Raw genomic sequence first — 14,584 nt, forward strand, 5'->3', positions numbered from 1 at the left:
CATTCCTTGTTTGAATTTCCTCTCTCGTAAGAATTCCTTCTTTAATCAGAATTTCATCTTTAATCTGAATTTCCTCTTTAGTTCGAATTTTCTTTATAATTAGAATTTCATCTTCAGTTAGAATTTCCTCTTTACTTTGAATTCTCTCTTTAATCTGAATTTCCTCTTTAGTGAGAATTTCCTCTTTTGGAAAGAATGAATTAAGATTTGGAAAAGAGTCCGTGGAGCTTAGATTTGATGCGAGGTAGGCTAGTGGTGTTCCCATAAACTTGTAAGAATCTAAAAACCTAATACGAGTTATAGGTTTTGTGAATACCATTTTTGAAAATGAAATATACTTTTGACTTGTGTTTGTTATAGCAGAAATATTCCCTGGTGTTTTTGAAAGTTCATTTATAAATAGATGTGTATCATAGTTGGCGCTGTTGTGAAGAAAGACTGGAATAAAAGAAGGTAATTTATAATTAAGATTACAACAGGAATGAGCGGGACCTCTATATTTACCAGTAAGATGACAATGGTCTCTAACTTTAGACTCCTTAATTTCCCCTCACAAATATGGCAGATATTGTTCATTCTAAATTCTAATTTTTCTTCTTTGGTTAATTTCATCGGTTCATTTGTTTCTTTCATTAATTTAGTGAGTCTTATACAATCCTTTTCTAATCGTTTTACAAACTCTTGTGAAGCATTTTTTCCACGATAATGTTCAAGTTTGTTATACTTTTCTCCAACAGATGATTTGATATAATAACAGAAACCACAAGGAATATGTTTTTGATATTTATTTGTATATGGTTCTTTTGGATTAGGAGAAGCAGTATTTATCTTTTTAAGGATACATTCAAAATCAGCGTATATCACAAATGGGTGCATGATAGATTTATTATAATCTTCAAAATAAATCTTTTCACCAGGTTTAGGCATTGTAATTACAGCTGATTTATGATTACTACAATATTTTGAATGTTGTTCTAATCGTTCTTTTGTATGAAATGAATTAAGACATCGCTTACAAGGATATATTTTGTTTGCTGTTCTGAATACCTGAGAAGAGATTAATCTTGATAAATTATTGATGTATGTGTAATGTGAATTCTTTCCAACACTAAAATATAAAAGGTCAATGTGTGTTTCTTCATTTTTATAGTTGTTTGAAATTTTTAATATTTGAACTTTGTTTGTATCCGTTAATCCATATACATTAATAGAAAGATTATTCTTTTTCTCAAATTTAGGAATATCTGTTAATGGCATTGGGAATTTAAAATCTTTAATGTCCAAGGTATTCTCATATTTCATATATTGTTTTACTCTTTCTGAATTACATTTTGGTGGATGTAAGTGAGCAAGAACAGACCAGAGAAAACATTTATTATCATTGTTCTTAATATTAACAACTGCCTTCTTTAGTTTTATTTCTTTTGGTAATTCAATATAAGAAGAAGCTTTAAGAGGGTTTGATTTTAGAATGTGTATATCTAAAAGATGATTTTTTTAATATTGAATCCACTTCCTACCACTGTATTATCAACATCCTCCTCTTGTCTTGATAGTTCTTCATAAACCCCACTATTCAAAAAATCTTGAAATGATGTTATAAAATGAAGATCTGTTCTCATATAAGGAGTTTGTTCTTCATCTTGTCTTTTCATATTCATTTTCACTCCCATATAAAACTTTAAAGTTTTTATTTCTTTTAATATCTTTTTAATAAATTTTTCAACATCGGGTTTCACTATTTCAATTGATTCAGCTATTGATGATGGACCGGGTTCTCCAAATTGAAAAATCCTTATTTTTATATGCCCTTTAAATACCTCATCCGTGTTTTTAATATAATAGTCTCCCTTTACTTTAAACTCATTTTTCTTGTGTTTTTGTGATTGAAGATGTTGATTATAACTACTCTTCAAAACATCCTTTGAACAGATATCACAATGTTTTCTTTCCAACTCAAGAGGAGATATTTGATGAAATAGATTAAATGTGTGTTTGTTGGTTCGGAGGTGTTTTCTATAATGTTTATATTCGTGATTACAAACATCGCAGTACGTTGTATTCACCATATTTATAGAATAAAACTTTGCTTAAACTAAAATTTTCTTGATGAAAATTTCGTTTAATTTATAGGTGAATCTGTGCTTAAAAACATTTTATCCTCCAACTTTTTCACTTAATAAATACAATGTTTCAAGACACAAAAGACAAGTTTCAATCAATCTCTTCATCTGTTAAAGATACTGAGAAATATGTCAAGGATGTAAAATTGAACAAAGATAAATATAACAACTATTGGATAAAAACTATTATGGTAAATAATATGAGTTCTTCAATTTCCTTCAGTGGAAAGGCTTTTAGTATACCTGGTAGAACATCAATTAAAGTATCTCTAACAAAAGTTTCTCCTCTCCTTCTAGTAATATATTCAAAACTAGAAAAAGCAATGAAACAAGAAAAAGTATCAAAGAACAAAAACCTTATGGATGAAGCTTTAGAAAGAAAAGATAAGACCATCTGTAATATGCAAGGAGAAATTTGTATTTTTTTCAACAACCCTAAAGATGTAAATCTTGATGAAATAAAGGATGTTAATATATCAGGTGAAATGACATTTCGTTCAATAGTAGTTAACGATAATTTTAAAATTACCTTTAATATAAAAAATGTTGTCGTTGAATCTGATAATGAAAAAAAGTATATCGATATCGATGGTAATATACAACTGAAAGTATAGATGAATTTCAGTTTAAGTAAAGTTTTACTTTATAAATATGCTAGACTTTCCTGATTCTCCATATGACAAATTTGAGAATTGTCCTGCGTGTGAAAGACAGGGATTAAACACAGAGTCAAAAGCCTATAAACAATGTATATTCTGTGATTATCTTCTAATTAATGATAATAAAAAATATAAAAAGGAAAATAATTCTTTTAGATTTACACCAAAAATGAATTACTTTACAAGATTGATTAGAGAAATGAATGTAAAGTATGAGGATGATAACACACCTTTCCTTACAAGGGAAGAAACTGAACGTATAAGAGAAATGTTCAAAGGATTGTTGTTGTATATTATTCATGGATGTAATTTTCAGGGAAATATCAACACAAGATATTGTATAAATAAAATAATGGATTATCTTGAAATTAAACCTGAACTTCGGATAAAATATAGAGTTTCTAAAAAAGCCAATAATAAATTAAATAACCTGTTTTTCAAATATATAAATGAATGATTTTTTACCTATTTGGGAAAATAAGATAAAATTTAACAACCATAAAAATCTCCCAAATTCATTAAGATGTCTCATAGTTGGTTCAAGTGGATGTGGAAAAACCTGCTTACTTTTAAAAATGCTCCTCACTCCCAACTTTTTAGATTATGATAATTTAATAATTTTCACAAAGTCGAGTTTTCAACCAGAGTATCAACTACTCTCACAAGGTTTTAATGCTGGTCTTCAAAAAGAAGATATAATAGGTTTATTTAAACGTCAAAAAACCTAAATGATTATAACATTGAAGATATAATTCAACTATTTTGTGATACACAGAGATGTAAAAAGAAATCAAATCTTATAACTTGTATTCTTAGTGATAATACGGATGATATACCGTCTCCCCAAGATTTGGATAAATCAAAAAAGAACCTCGTTATCTTTGATGATTGTGTTAATGAGAGAAACCAAACGGTAATGGACAGCTACTACACAAGAGGGAGACATTCTTCTTGTAATTGTATTTATCTTAGTCAATCGTACTTTCAACTTCCTCGTCGTTCCATCAGAAACAATGCTAATACTTTTATTTTATTCAAGTTAAATTCAATAGATATCAATAATTTTTGGAGAGATAATTGTTCTACATTATGTAGTAAAAAGAAATTTGAGGATTATATGAAGCACACGACTGAAAAATATAAATATATTGTTGTGAAACAAGATGAGATATTAAGGGATATATTTTTTGTTTTATAAACAATTACATATATAAATGACAACTATTATTATAAATCTTGTGGGTAAATCTGCTTCTGGAAAAAACTTTCATAAATCAAGGTTCTTGTGTAGTACAAATGAGAATATTGTAAATTTACTTAAAAACACCCCGTGATACGCATTGTATCAACAACAACTAGAGCAATAAGACCTGGAGAAGTAAAAGGTGAAGATTATCACTATATTTCAGTGGAGGAACATATGCGATTGAGGAATGAAGGACAAATATTTGAGGAGGTTTCTCTTGGTACAACAAAATATTCACATTGTAAGAGTGAGTTAAAGAAACTAAAATCTGGTGGTGTTTGGATATTAGAAACTAATCCAGAAGGAACGAGACAAATTATTAAATATCTGAGCGGAGTGAAGATTTTATCATTCGGTTTTGATGTTGATGAAGAAACTCAACACAAACGTATGAAAAGCAGAGATGCAAGGATTAGTGAAGAAGAAATTACAACTCGCATTAATGTTAATAAAGAATTTGATGAAATATTTAAAGAAAAGGATTTATTTGAACACATCTACTTGAATGATGAAGAAAAGGAAAATTTCCCTGTTGATCTTTACAATTCATTAAATGATATTTTACAATAAATAAATGGATACAAAAGAAAGAGCAAGAAGATTTAAGGAACATCAAGAGTTGGTTTCAAAAGTTGTAAAACAACAGGAAGACATAAAGAAGAAACGCAGACAGAAACTAACGGGCGAAGAAGCATTTGAAAAAAAACAAGAGAAATTTTTTAAACCACTTTTAAAAACTTCCCAAGAATAAATGAAAGATGTTTCCACAGTTCCCACAGTAGAATATACTCCTAGAAAGCTTCAAATGTTAAAAGATTTCAGTCAAATGATGGAGGAAGAATTAGAGCATTTAGGAGAATTAGAATATGATGATGAAGGTTTATTTCAACAACTGGAAGAGATTAATCAACCCCCTGATTATATTGTGAATGCTGTTCAAAACAATGAATATTCAGCGGATTCAAAAACCAAAGCAGGACTCATTCCAACAGAACAACCAGCAATATTTCATCTTGTTCAAGAAAAGGTATTGATATTTAATGATGAATTAAGGTTCTTAAGTTCTGCTCAACCCCTGTTAAACTAACTCCGAGATTAATGTTTCTTCTCACAAAAGATGGAAGACAAGGTTCAACTGTGAGGGATGAATCAAAGTATATTGATAAACCATTGGATATGGAAAATAATGATGATAGAGTATATATTGATTTGCTGAACACTCTAAATTATAAGGTTATTCTTTCTGGTAAAAGTAGGAAGAATGAGAAGGAGAAACACATTATTCAGGCTTTAAGTATCCTTGGTTCAGGTATTAGTTTTCTTCCAAATGACCCATCGCAATTAGTTAATAGACTGTTATTGTTGTTCGGCAGTAAGAAGGCTGGAAATAACAATTGTTTTAATGAAGCATCAGCCATTTTAGACCAGTTGATGAACATGAAAATAATTAATAAATCTCAATATAAAGACATTTTAACTCATATTAAATAAGATGAGAAGCACAATCCTGAGTTTTAATTTCACAACAAGCGACCACACATCTTCATTCCCATACCCACTACAACTTGACACAACAAAAGAATATGAGGCATCTTTATTGTCCATGGAGACTTATAATACCTTATTTAATATAACCGAGAAAAATGACAAGTTTAGTTATAATCCGGGAAGTGGATACAAAACGATAACAGTCTCACCCGGAGCATACGAGATTTCTCAAATATCTTCCGAAATTGCTCGCCTTATGAAAGAACAGGGTGATGAACCAAAAATATTGTTATAAACATTCAAAAACATACTTCAAAATCAACGATTAAAGTTAAAAATAACTACAAGGTTGATTTCACAATTGATAATTCATTTAGAGAGTTATTAGGTTTCTCCTCAAAAAGATTGAAACTAATGGGACGTTTTACAGTGATAATGTCATTCAAATATCCTCAGGAATAAATTCGGTGTTAATTCACTGTGATTTGATTGATGGTGCTTATAATGATGGATTAAAAACAAATACAATATTTTCATTCAGCGCATACTCAACCCCAATTGGTTATAAATTCAATATGGAGCCTAAAAATTTGGTTTATCTACCTGTGTCAGGAAAAACCATACACAGAGTAAATTTTAGGATAACCGACCAAGATAATCGTGTGATTTCTTTTAATGGAGAAGTTATATCCATCAGAATTCACCTACGTGAAGTTTTTCAATAAATAAATACGATGGTTATTGTGAGGAAGCACGAGTTGGGAAAATATAAAATAATTACAGGGGATGGGATGTTCCTTTCCCGTACTACAAGGGTGAAGGTATGTATCTTGGTAGAGGATACTATAAACCTAAGAGACAAAGGGGTGTTGGACATCAATTTAGAGGAGATGGGATAATTGATACTCTCATGGGTATTGGTTCAACTATTCTTAAACATAAAGACCTAATTGGTTCAACTGCTTCTGCTGTGGGAAATGTAGCAGGTGCTGTAAAGAGTATAAAAGATGCTCAGAAAGAATCTCATAAATTACAAGCAATAAAAGAAATTAAGAAAGGTAAAACTCAGTTGTCCCCCCAAGAACGACAGAAAATAATTCAAATACTTGGATCAGGGTTTCAAAAGTTTTAACATCTTTTTTCCTAAATAAATACAAGTATGGAAGCAATTGATAGTATCTATGATTTGGATGATACTATTATTATCTCAAACTCCACTAAAAAGAAGATTACTTCAAGGTAAATGCAATAACTGGAACAGACTGGAATACAAATGGTACAAAAAGTTTTGAAATAAATAATCAACAAACCTATTTGAATCTCTCCGAAAGTTTCTTGTTGTGTAAATTTAAATTCACTAAGGCTGGGAATAACACAAACGCTACACTTGTAAATGATTTCTTCTGGAAAATGTTTGATAGTGTGCGATTGTATATTGGAACACAAGAAGTTGAAGCGGTTGATTATGTCTCTGCTGTATCTGAAATGATGAAATTTACACTCTATACATTCAGTGATAGAATGGGAAAGGGGTCTGTCGAAGGTTTTATTCCTGATATGTCAACGGGAACAAACACAGACCCTGGATATATTCAAAGGAAAGGAATGTATAATGATGATACAAAAGCAGAAAATAGTTTTACTGTGGCAGTTCCTCTTAAAGGTATATTTGGATTTTGTGATTATGATAAAGTTCTGTATGGTCTTAAAATTAGATTTCAACTACAAAGGAATGATAATGAAAATAGATTGCTTTTTGGTGTTGGTAATGCTTTTGGTGATCAGAATAAATTTGTAATTGAGGAGATGAGTTGGTATATCAGTGAATATACTCCTAATCTTAAAACAGAAGAGATGTTGAATCGAAGACTTAACTCAAAAAAACCACTCAGTGTATCATACCTCAAAAGAAGATGTCAACACGTTAAACTCAATCAAACTACTTACACGTGGAATTTGGGTGTTCTGGAAGGAAAGCCACGATATCTGTGGATGATTTTTAAAAAGCCAGATGGTGATACTGCGACTGATAAGAATAATGCATTGAGTGATAATGCTAAGGTGAAACAACTTCGCGTTTCTCTAGATGGAACATTTTATCCACGAGATAGATTGGAAATTAATTGGGAAAAAAATGATTTTGCTGAAGCATACAAGTCTTACCAAAAGGTGTGTGAAAGTAATGGAAATAAAGAACCTATTTTGGATATGACAGCATTTAAAAGTTTGTATACAATCTATACGTTTGACCTGAGCGCTCAAAAAGAAACTATAAAGTCTAATCGAGTGGATACTTCCCTATACATTGAAAGAGGAGAGAGTGAAGAAGTTGATACATATTGTTTGCTTTTGGAAGAAACAGAATTGCAGATTAATACAGATAATGGTGTGATGATTAGTCTCACATAATTTTTTGTTAAATAAATGAGTGGCAAAGTACCAACTGGGGTATATGTTAATCAAATCAATCTTCATAAACTATCATCTTGTGTTCAAAATCAAAAGCCTTGTACGATTAACGTTAATACAATTCAGAGAAAAGGAGCAGTAAGAATTGATGTTTTGCTCACAAGAGAACAGGTTAAAATCTTGAATGACACTGGCTCACTTAAAATTAAAATGACAAAACCTATGTTGAAAAAATATTCAATAAGAGAGACGAGTGGAGGATTTCTCCCATTTCTAATTCCTTTATTTGCTGGTTTAAGTGCGGTTGGAGCATTGACGGGTGGTATTTCAACAGCGGTCAAAACTGCCAACGAAAGGAAGGCTCAACTCCAGGCTCAAAAAGAATTGGAAAGACATAACAAAGAGTTGGAGAAACAAATTAGTGGAAGTGGTGTAATTGTAGATTTTGCTGAAAAACTTGAAGGTCTGCCTGATAAAGCGAGATTGTTAGTTGGAGATATGCTTTCTTCTATAGCACAAGCAGGTGTAAAATTAACGAAAAGAGGTAATGGATTATATCTTTCTAATAAATAAATGAGCATTGATGAGTGGTTGAAAGAATTTGGAAAGAATACAACATCAAATTTACAACTTGCCAAATATTGTAAGAAATTAAAAATTCATAATGTGGTTATTTGTATGAGAGATGAATTAACAAATGTGTCGAAACATACAAAGAATATTATTATGAACTTAGAAGATAATGATGGGAACGGTTCTCATTGGGTTTGTATTTTTAATAGTCAAGACAAATATTATTTTGATAGTTTTGGTCTTCCACCACCTGTTGAAGTCATAAAATTCTTACAGAATGGTGTTTATCAAACATTTCAAGTCCAAGAATTAAATTCCAAGTGTTGTGGTCAATTATGTCTATATGTGTTATTTCAACTCAACAAAAATAAAAAATTTTATGATATTATTTTTAATCTAATATAAATGACTTATGTTGGTAAAGATGGTTCTATCTTTGGTGTATCTCAAGAACTGGATATTGATTTATCAAATTATTACACAAAGGCACAGGCTGAACGACATAAATATAATATAAACAAAAATATTAACATGAAAAATGCTTATAAATTAAAAAATTATCCAAGCCCGACTGACGCAAATGACTTGGTGAGATTAAGCGATTTATCACAATATATATACTTAAATAAAACGGCTGTGTATTCTAAAGATACAGAAGTGTTGATATTATCTCCAGGTCATACAGAATTCACAGTTCGAATTAAAATAAATTTTTATAAAGAAGGGCGTATCGTTTGTATGAGAATAGAACAATGGGGTATGATATGAATGATTTAGGGTATAATTGGTCATTTAAAATTAACCTCGAAGACCTGGAACAATTAAATCAGTCTCGTAAGGAAGAATATTATCCACTTGGTATCGAGAATGAGTTTTGTGGAGCCACGATTAGTAAACAACAAATAAAAGAATTTAATAAGGGTAAATATAATAATGGTTTTGCCCTTGTTTATCTCATGAAAACAGAAAAAACAGGATTATATATAATAAGTAAGGAAATACAAAATGATTTAACTATGGGAAGATGGGGAGGTGTTTCGTGCCATAATATTATTCTAACATATATTTCTAATACATAAATGACAGCAAGAAGGCTTCAAGAAAATTATCATTTCTGTGTTCAAGCATACCTTCAAGAAAAGGGTATTCGGTATTTTAATAAATATGTTCTACAACATAAGAATGAGGTATTTTCAATAAAAGATTGGCATTATGCTGATGTTGATAAACCAACAACTTTAGATTTAATTAGAATGTTAAATAATGAAAAAATTATAAGGTTAAGAAAAGGTAAGGCTCTTTTAGAAATTCAAAAGAAATTTTATTGGTATCCTGTTGTAAAAAAAATTATTTTGGATACAGGAATAACAAGAAATCCTGATGAATATATGTATAATATTCTATGGGGTGTAAACGATTCAAGTATAGTAAGGGATGAGGAAGGAGTTGAAGAAGAGAGGGAAGAGGAGGAAAAGGAGGAGGAGGAGAGAGAGAAGGAGGAAAGAGAGAAGAGAGAGAGGGAGGAAAGAGAGAGAATGAATAAATATCAAAATATGGAAACCAGTGAGATTCAAAAAAGAATAGAGGTATTAAAGAAATTAACTTATCTCACCAGGGAGGAATACAAAGAATTAAAAAGTCTATTTACAATACTTTCGACAAGACTATCGACATCGAGAAGACATGTATTTTAATTCAAGTTTTTTCTTAAATAAATGGAGGAGAGAGTGAAGGCATTTCTAAGGATTCTTTATGTTTTAAAAATTAAGATTCAAATGTGCATGTTGGAAACTAAAAAGGTTTTTGCACTCTGCAGAAATTTTTCTCATAAATAAATGAGTTATTGTCTCAAATGTAAAAAGAAAACTAATACTAAAAATATTTCATATATTAAAAGTAAAAATAACAGGGTTATACAAAAAGGTATATGTTCGGTGTGTGGTTCAAAAAAATCAATTTATCTCCAAACACAAACTCGGAGGAGATATACAAAAGTTTTTATCAGGAAGTAAATTTACAACTACTGGAATACCAGGGGAATTACATCTTCCAGGGTATTCTTTCTGTGGTCCAGGCACAAACTTGGATAAAAGATTAGATGAGGCAGACAATCCTAAATCCTGGAGTAAACCAATCAATAGAGTTGATGAAGTGTGCATGAGACACGATATTGATTATGGGAATACCACAACGTTGGAAGAAAAGCATGAAGCCGATAGAGAAATGTTATATAATTTGTCTCTGATACAAAATCCAACCTTGAGAGAAAAAGTTGATAGGTTCATCGTGAAGAAGATGATTAGTGCTAAATTGAAACTTGGACTTGGAAATTCAAAAACTTATAGGCTCTAATGATGCCATTAAGACTGAAGAGCAATTAGCTGATGAATTACATAAACCAATATTCACAAAGTTTCAGAGAAGGAAAGTTTATTCCAAGGAAGTTGATTATATCTGGTCTGCTGATTTGATTGAACTCAATAATGATAAGGGGTACAAGTATGCTTTAACCGTTATTGATTTGAGGAGTAGATATGCGTGGGTTGTCCCTTTAAAAAACAAAACAGGTAATACTCTTATGTTAGCTTTTCAACAGATATTTAATAAAAGTAAGAGAAAACCTAAGAAATTGTGGACTGATGAGGGTAGAGAGTTTTATAACAAGACATTTATGAATATTTTAAAAAATAACAGTATTACATTATACAGTACCTTTAATGAAGGGAAGGCAGTTGTTGTTGAACGTTTTCATCGTACCTTAAAAGAGAGACTATATAAAAAATTCACACAACTCGGTTCACAACAATGGTTATCTTTTATTCAGGATATTGTGGATAAGTATAATGACACGATTCACACGTCAACGAATATGAAGCCATCAGAAACATTTACAAAATTAAAATATGAAAAAGAGATTAATGTCAGAAAACCTAAGTTCAAAGTTGGTGATATCGTAAGAATATATAGGTGGAAATCTCATTTTGAAAAGGGTTTTACTGAACGATGGACGAAAGAACTTTTTAAAATTGTTGATGTAATAGATACAGTTCCTTGGACTTATAAAATATATGATTTGGAAGGGGAAGAGATTTTAGGTTCATTTTATTCACAGGAATTACAAAAGACAAAACTAAGCATATAATACACCTTTGTGGACACTAGAGGGACAAGTCCGAGGTGTATTACAGTATATAATGTGTGTCAAGGGGGACGTTCTTAGATCTGTGAACCCCAAACACAGAATCCTCAACTGAATAGTCAAGGCTTAACTTTTGTTTGTGTGTGTGTGTGCAATGGGAGCAATAGGTTGGCGCTTCACTCCCTCCTACTATACACCGTTGTGGACACTCGAGGGCCAAGTCCGAGGTGTATAACAGTATATAATGTGTGTCAAGGGGGACGTTCTTAGATCTGTGAACCCCAAACACAGAATCCTCAACTGAATAGTCAAGGCTTAACTTTTGTTTGTTGATGTGTATGTGTGTGTGTGTCCCAACCCTCACATTCAAAATCTCAACCCCAACCCTCACATTCAAAATCTCAACCCCAACTCAATCCTCGCCCAACACAATGTCTTTTTCAAAATGAGATTTCCACCTATATATATATATTTTTACGTTTTTTTCTTCTTCCAATTCTGTCTTTTAAGGCTTTCAGGTTTGATGACGTAGAAAGGGGGAGTAAGCCTGCACTTTCTTCCCAGAACTTTCTTGATCTTGCTCCCATCAAGCACCATCCGACAAAGAACTACATCGATAGGTTTAGATCCCAAAGAGTGATAGCAACTCCAAAAGTCTCCAAAATATAAATAAATAAAATAATAATAATAATAAATAAATAAATAAATAAATAAAAGCCCCCAAAAAAGTTTCAAGTGTCCAACATAAACCCAACTTTCCAAGTCTTCAAGGTATAACCACATTCCCGTTGAGTTTCCAAGATATGTATCACATTGTGAGTTATCAATCCAGAACCCACATTTCAAGTATTCAAAGTAAAACCAACTTACAAAGTCTCTTAAGGATAACTCATTTACTGATTTTTTCAAAATTTGTGAGTCTCCAAGGTAGGCCCCATATTTAGAACCATCTTGGCAGAACCCTTTTCCTGAGTCTCCAAGGTAGTTATTTAAACCATCAAGGCAGAACTCATTTACTGATTTTTTCAAAATTTGTGAGTCTCCAAGGTAGGCCCCATATTTAGAACCATCTTGGCAGAACCCTTTTCCTGAGTCTCCAAGGTAGTTATTTAAACCATCAAGGCAGAACTCATTTACTGATTTTTTCAAAATTTGTGAGTCTCCAAGGTAGGCCCCATATTTAGAACCATCTTGGCAGAACCCTTTTCCTGAGTCTCCAAGGTAGTTATTTAAACCATCAAGGCAGAACTCATTTACTGATTTTTTCAAAATTTGTGAGTCTCCAAGGTAAAACTTGTATTCTGGCTCATCAAGGTATAACTTGTTCAGTGGGTATTGTCTTGATAACTCACAATGAGTACTATTGCTGTAAAACTCTTTTTCAGGATTTTGCTGGTCTCCAAGGTATAACTCTTTGGTTGGGTCATCAAGGACGAACTCGTTCTGTGGGTCTTGGTCGCTCATAAGGTCTTCAACCAAGCCAACAATTTCGCCCCAAGTTGTAGCAAAAGCAGTATTTTCATTTCGTATTTCAGACACAATTTCCTGTGAGAGAAAATAATAATGTATTAATTAAGTTATTTAATTATTAAATGAGTATGCTTCAATCAAAGTTTGAAAATAGGAAAATAAAAAATCTTACCTCAATAGATAAGAGGTTTGAATCCAGTTCATCAACTTGAAGGTTTAGTTCCATAGAAGACAGAGAGTTCCAAGGAACACCAAAGTCATCCCACTCAAGGTCTTCAACCAAGCCAACAATTTCCCCCCAAGTTGTAGCAAAAGCAGTATTTTCAGATACAATTTCCTGTGAGAGAAAATAATAATGTATTAATTAAGTTATTTAATTATTAAATGAGTATGCTTCAATCAAAGTTTGAAAATAGGAAAATAAAAAATCTTACCTCAATAGATAAGAGGTTTGAATCCAGTTCATCAACTTGAAGGTTTAGTTCCATAGAAGACAGAGAGTTTGAGACAAGCACACAGAACACCATTGCCAGCAAGAACAAATGTTTAAAATGGAGCCTGGGTTTGAAGCTTTTATAGAGAAAGACTGGTGGGTGTGGTTTCCTTTGGAAATTCCCTGGGCAAGCCTAGGCAAGCCTTCATTGGGAAATTTTTCAAAACCATAACATCCTGTAATTTTCTAGTGATTTCTTTGTGAGTCAGAGATGAACTGGAAATGATGTAAGAGTGGGCGGGGCTTAGCAAAAGTAGGCGGAGCTTAGGAAAAGTGGGCGTGGCTTAGAAAAAATACCTTATGAAAAGTGGGCGGAGCTTAGCAAAAGTGGGCGGGGCTTAGGAAAAGTGGGCGTGGCTTAGAAAAAAATACCTTATGAAAAGTGGGCGGAGCTTAGCAAAAGTGGGCGGAGCTTAGGAAAAGTGGGCGTGGCTTAGAAAAAATACCTTATGAAAAGTGGGCGGAGCTTAGCAAAAGTGGGCGGAGCTTAGGAAAAGTGGGCGTGGCTTAGAAAAATTACCTTATGAAAAGTGGGTGGGGCTTAACAAAAGTGGGCGGGGCTTAAAGAAAAGTGGGCGGGGCTTAACAAAAAATAACCTGTGGCTCAGGAGGTGGTCAAACAAGAGCATTAAGAGAAGTTTATCATTTCGTAATGGCACAAATGGGGTATCTTAAAAAATATAAAGATTCAAATGTTTTGTTTGTTAATATTTTAGATGGGGATTATTGTGCAAAGAAAATTAAACTATTGAAGGAATTTGAGAATGAACAAATCTTTATAGGTTCAATGAGTGAGCTGTTCAACCCTCAGGTGTTCAATTCAATGAGGTTCAACCTCCAGGTTAAAAGGGGAGACAAATAAATATACCTTGGGATAAAAAGGGGATTTATTTTTAGGGAAAAAAAATATAAATCGCTGAAAATCCCCCATTCATTTACATGGGGAAAAGTGAGCCAGAATCAGTATTCTTACCCTACTTATAT

General features: G+C 32.0%; 2 protein-coding genes across 2 annotated transcripts in view; both read right to left on the reverse strand.

Moving 5' to 3' along the window:
• LOC147017956 (uncharacterized) overlaps window positions 1–14,584 on the reverse strand; it is a 666,861-nt gene that overhangs the window by 440,943 nt on the left and 211,334 nt on the right. The window lies entirely within an intron of this gene.
• Window positions 12,112–14,417, reverse strand: LOC147017958 (uncharacterized). Its single transcript, XM_085899880.1, has 3 exons — window positions 13,542–14,417; window positions 13,280–13,444; window positions 12,112–13,182 (listed from the first exon to the last, which is right to left on the reverse strand). Exons 1-3 carry the CDS (start codon window positions 13,632–13,634, stop codon window positions 12,112–12,114), a joined length of 1,329 nt encoding a protein of 442 aa, XP_085756006.1. The 5' UTR covers window positions 13,635–14,417.

Source organism: Eptatretus burgeri, chromosome 10, assembly GCF_056783735.1.
Source record: "Eptatretus burgeri isolate ZD-2024b chromosome 10, Ebu_testis_v1, whole genome shotgun sequence".
Lineage (NCBI taxonomy): Eukaryota > Metazoa > Chordata > Myxini > Myxiniformes > Myxinidae > Eptatretus > Eptatretus burgeri.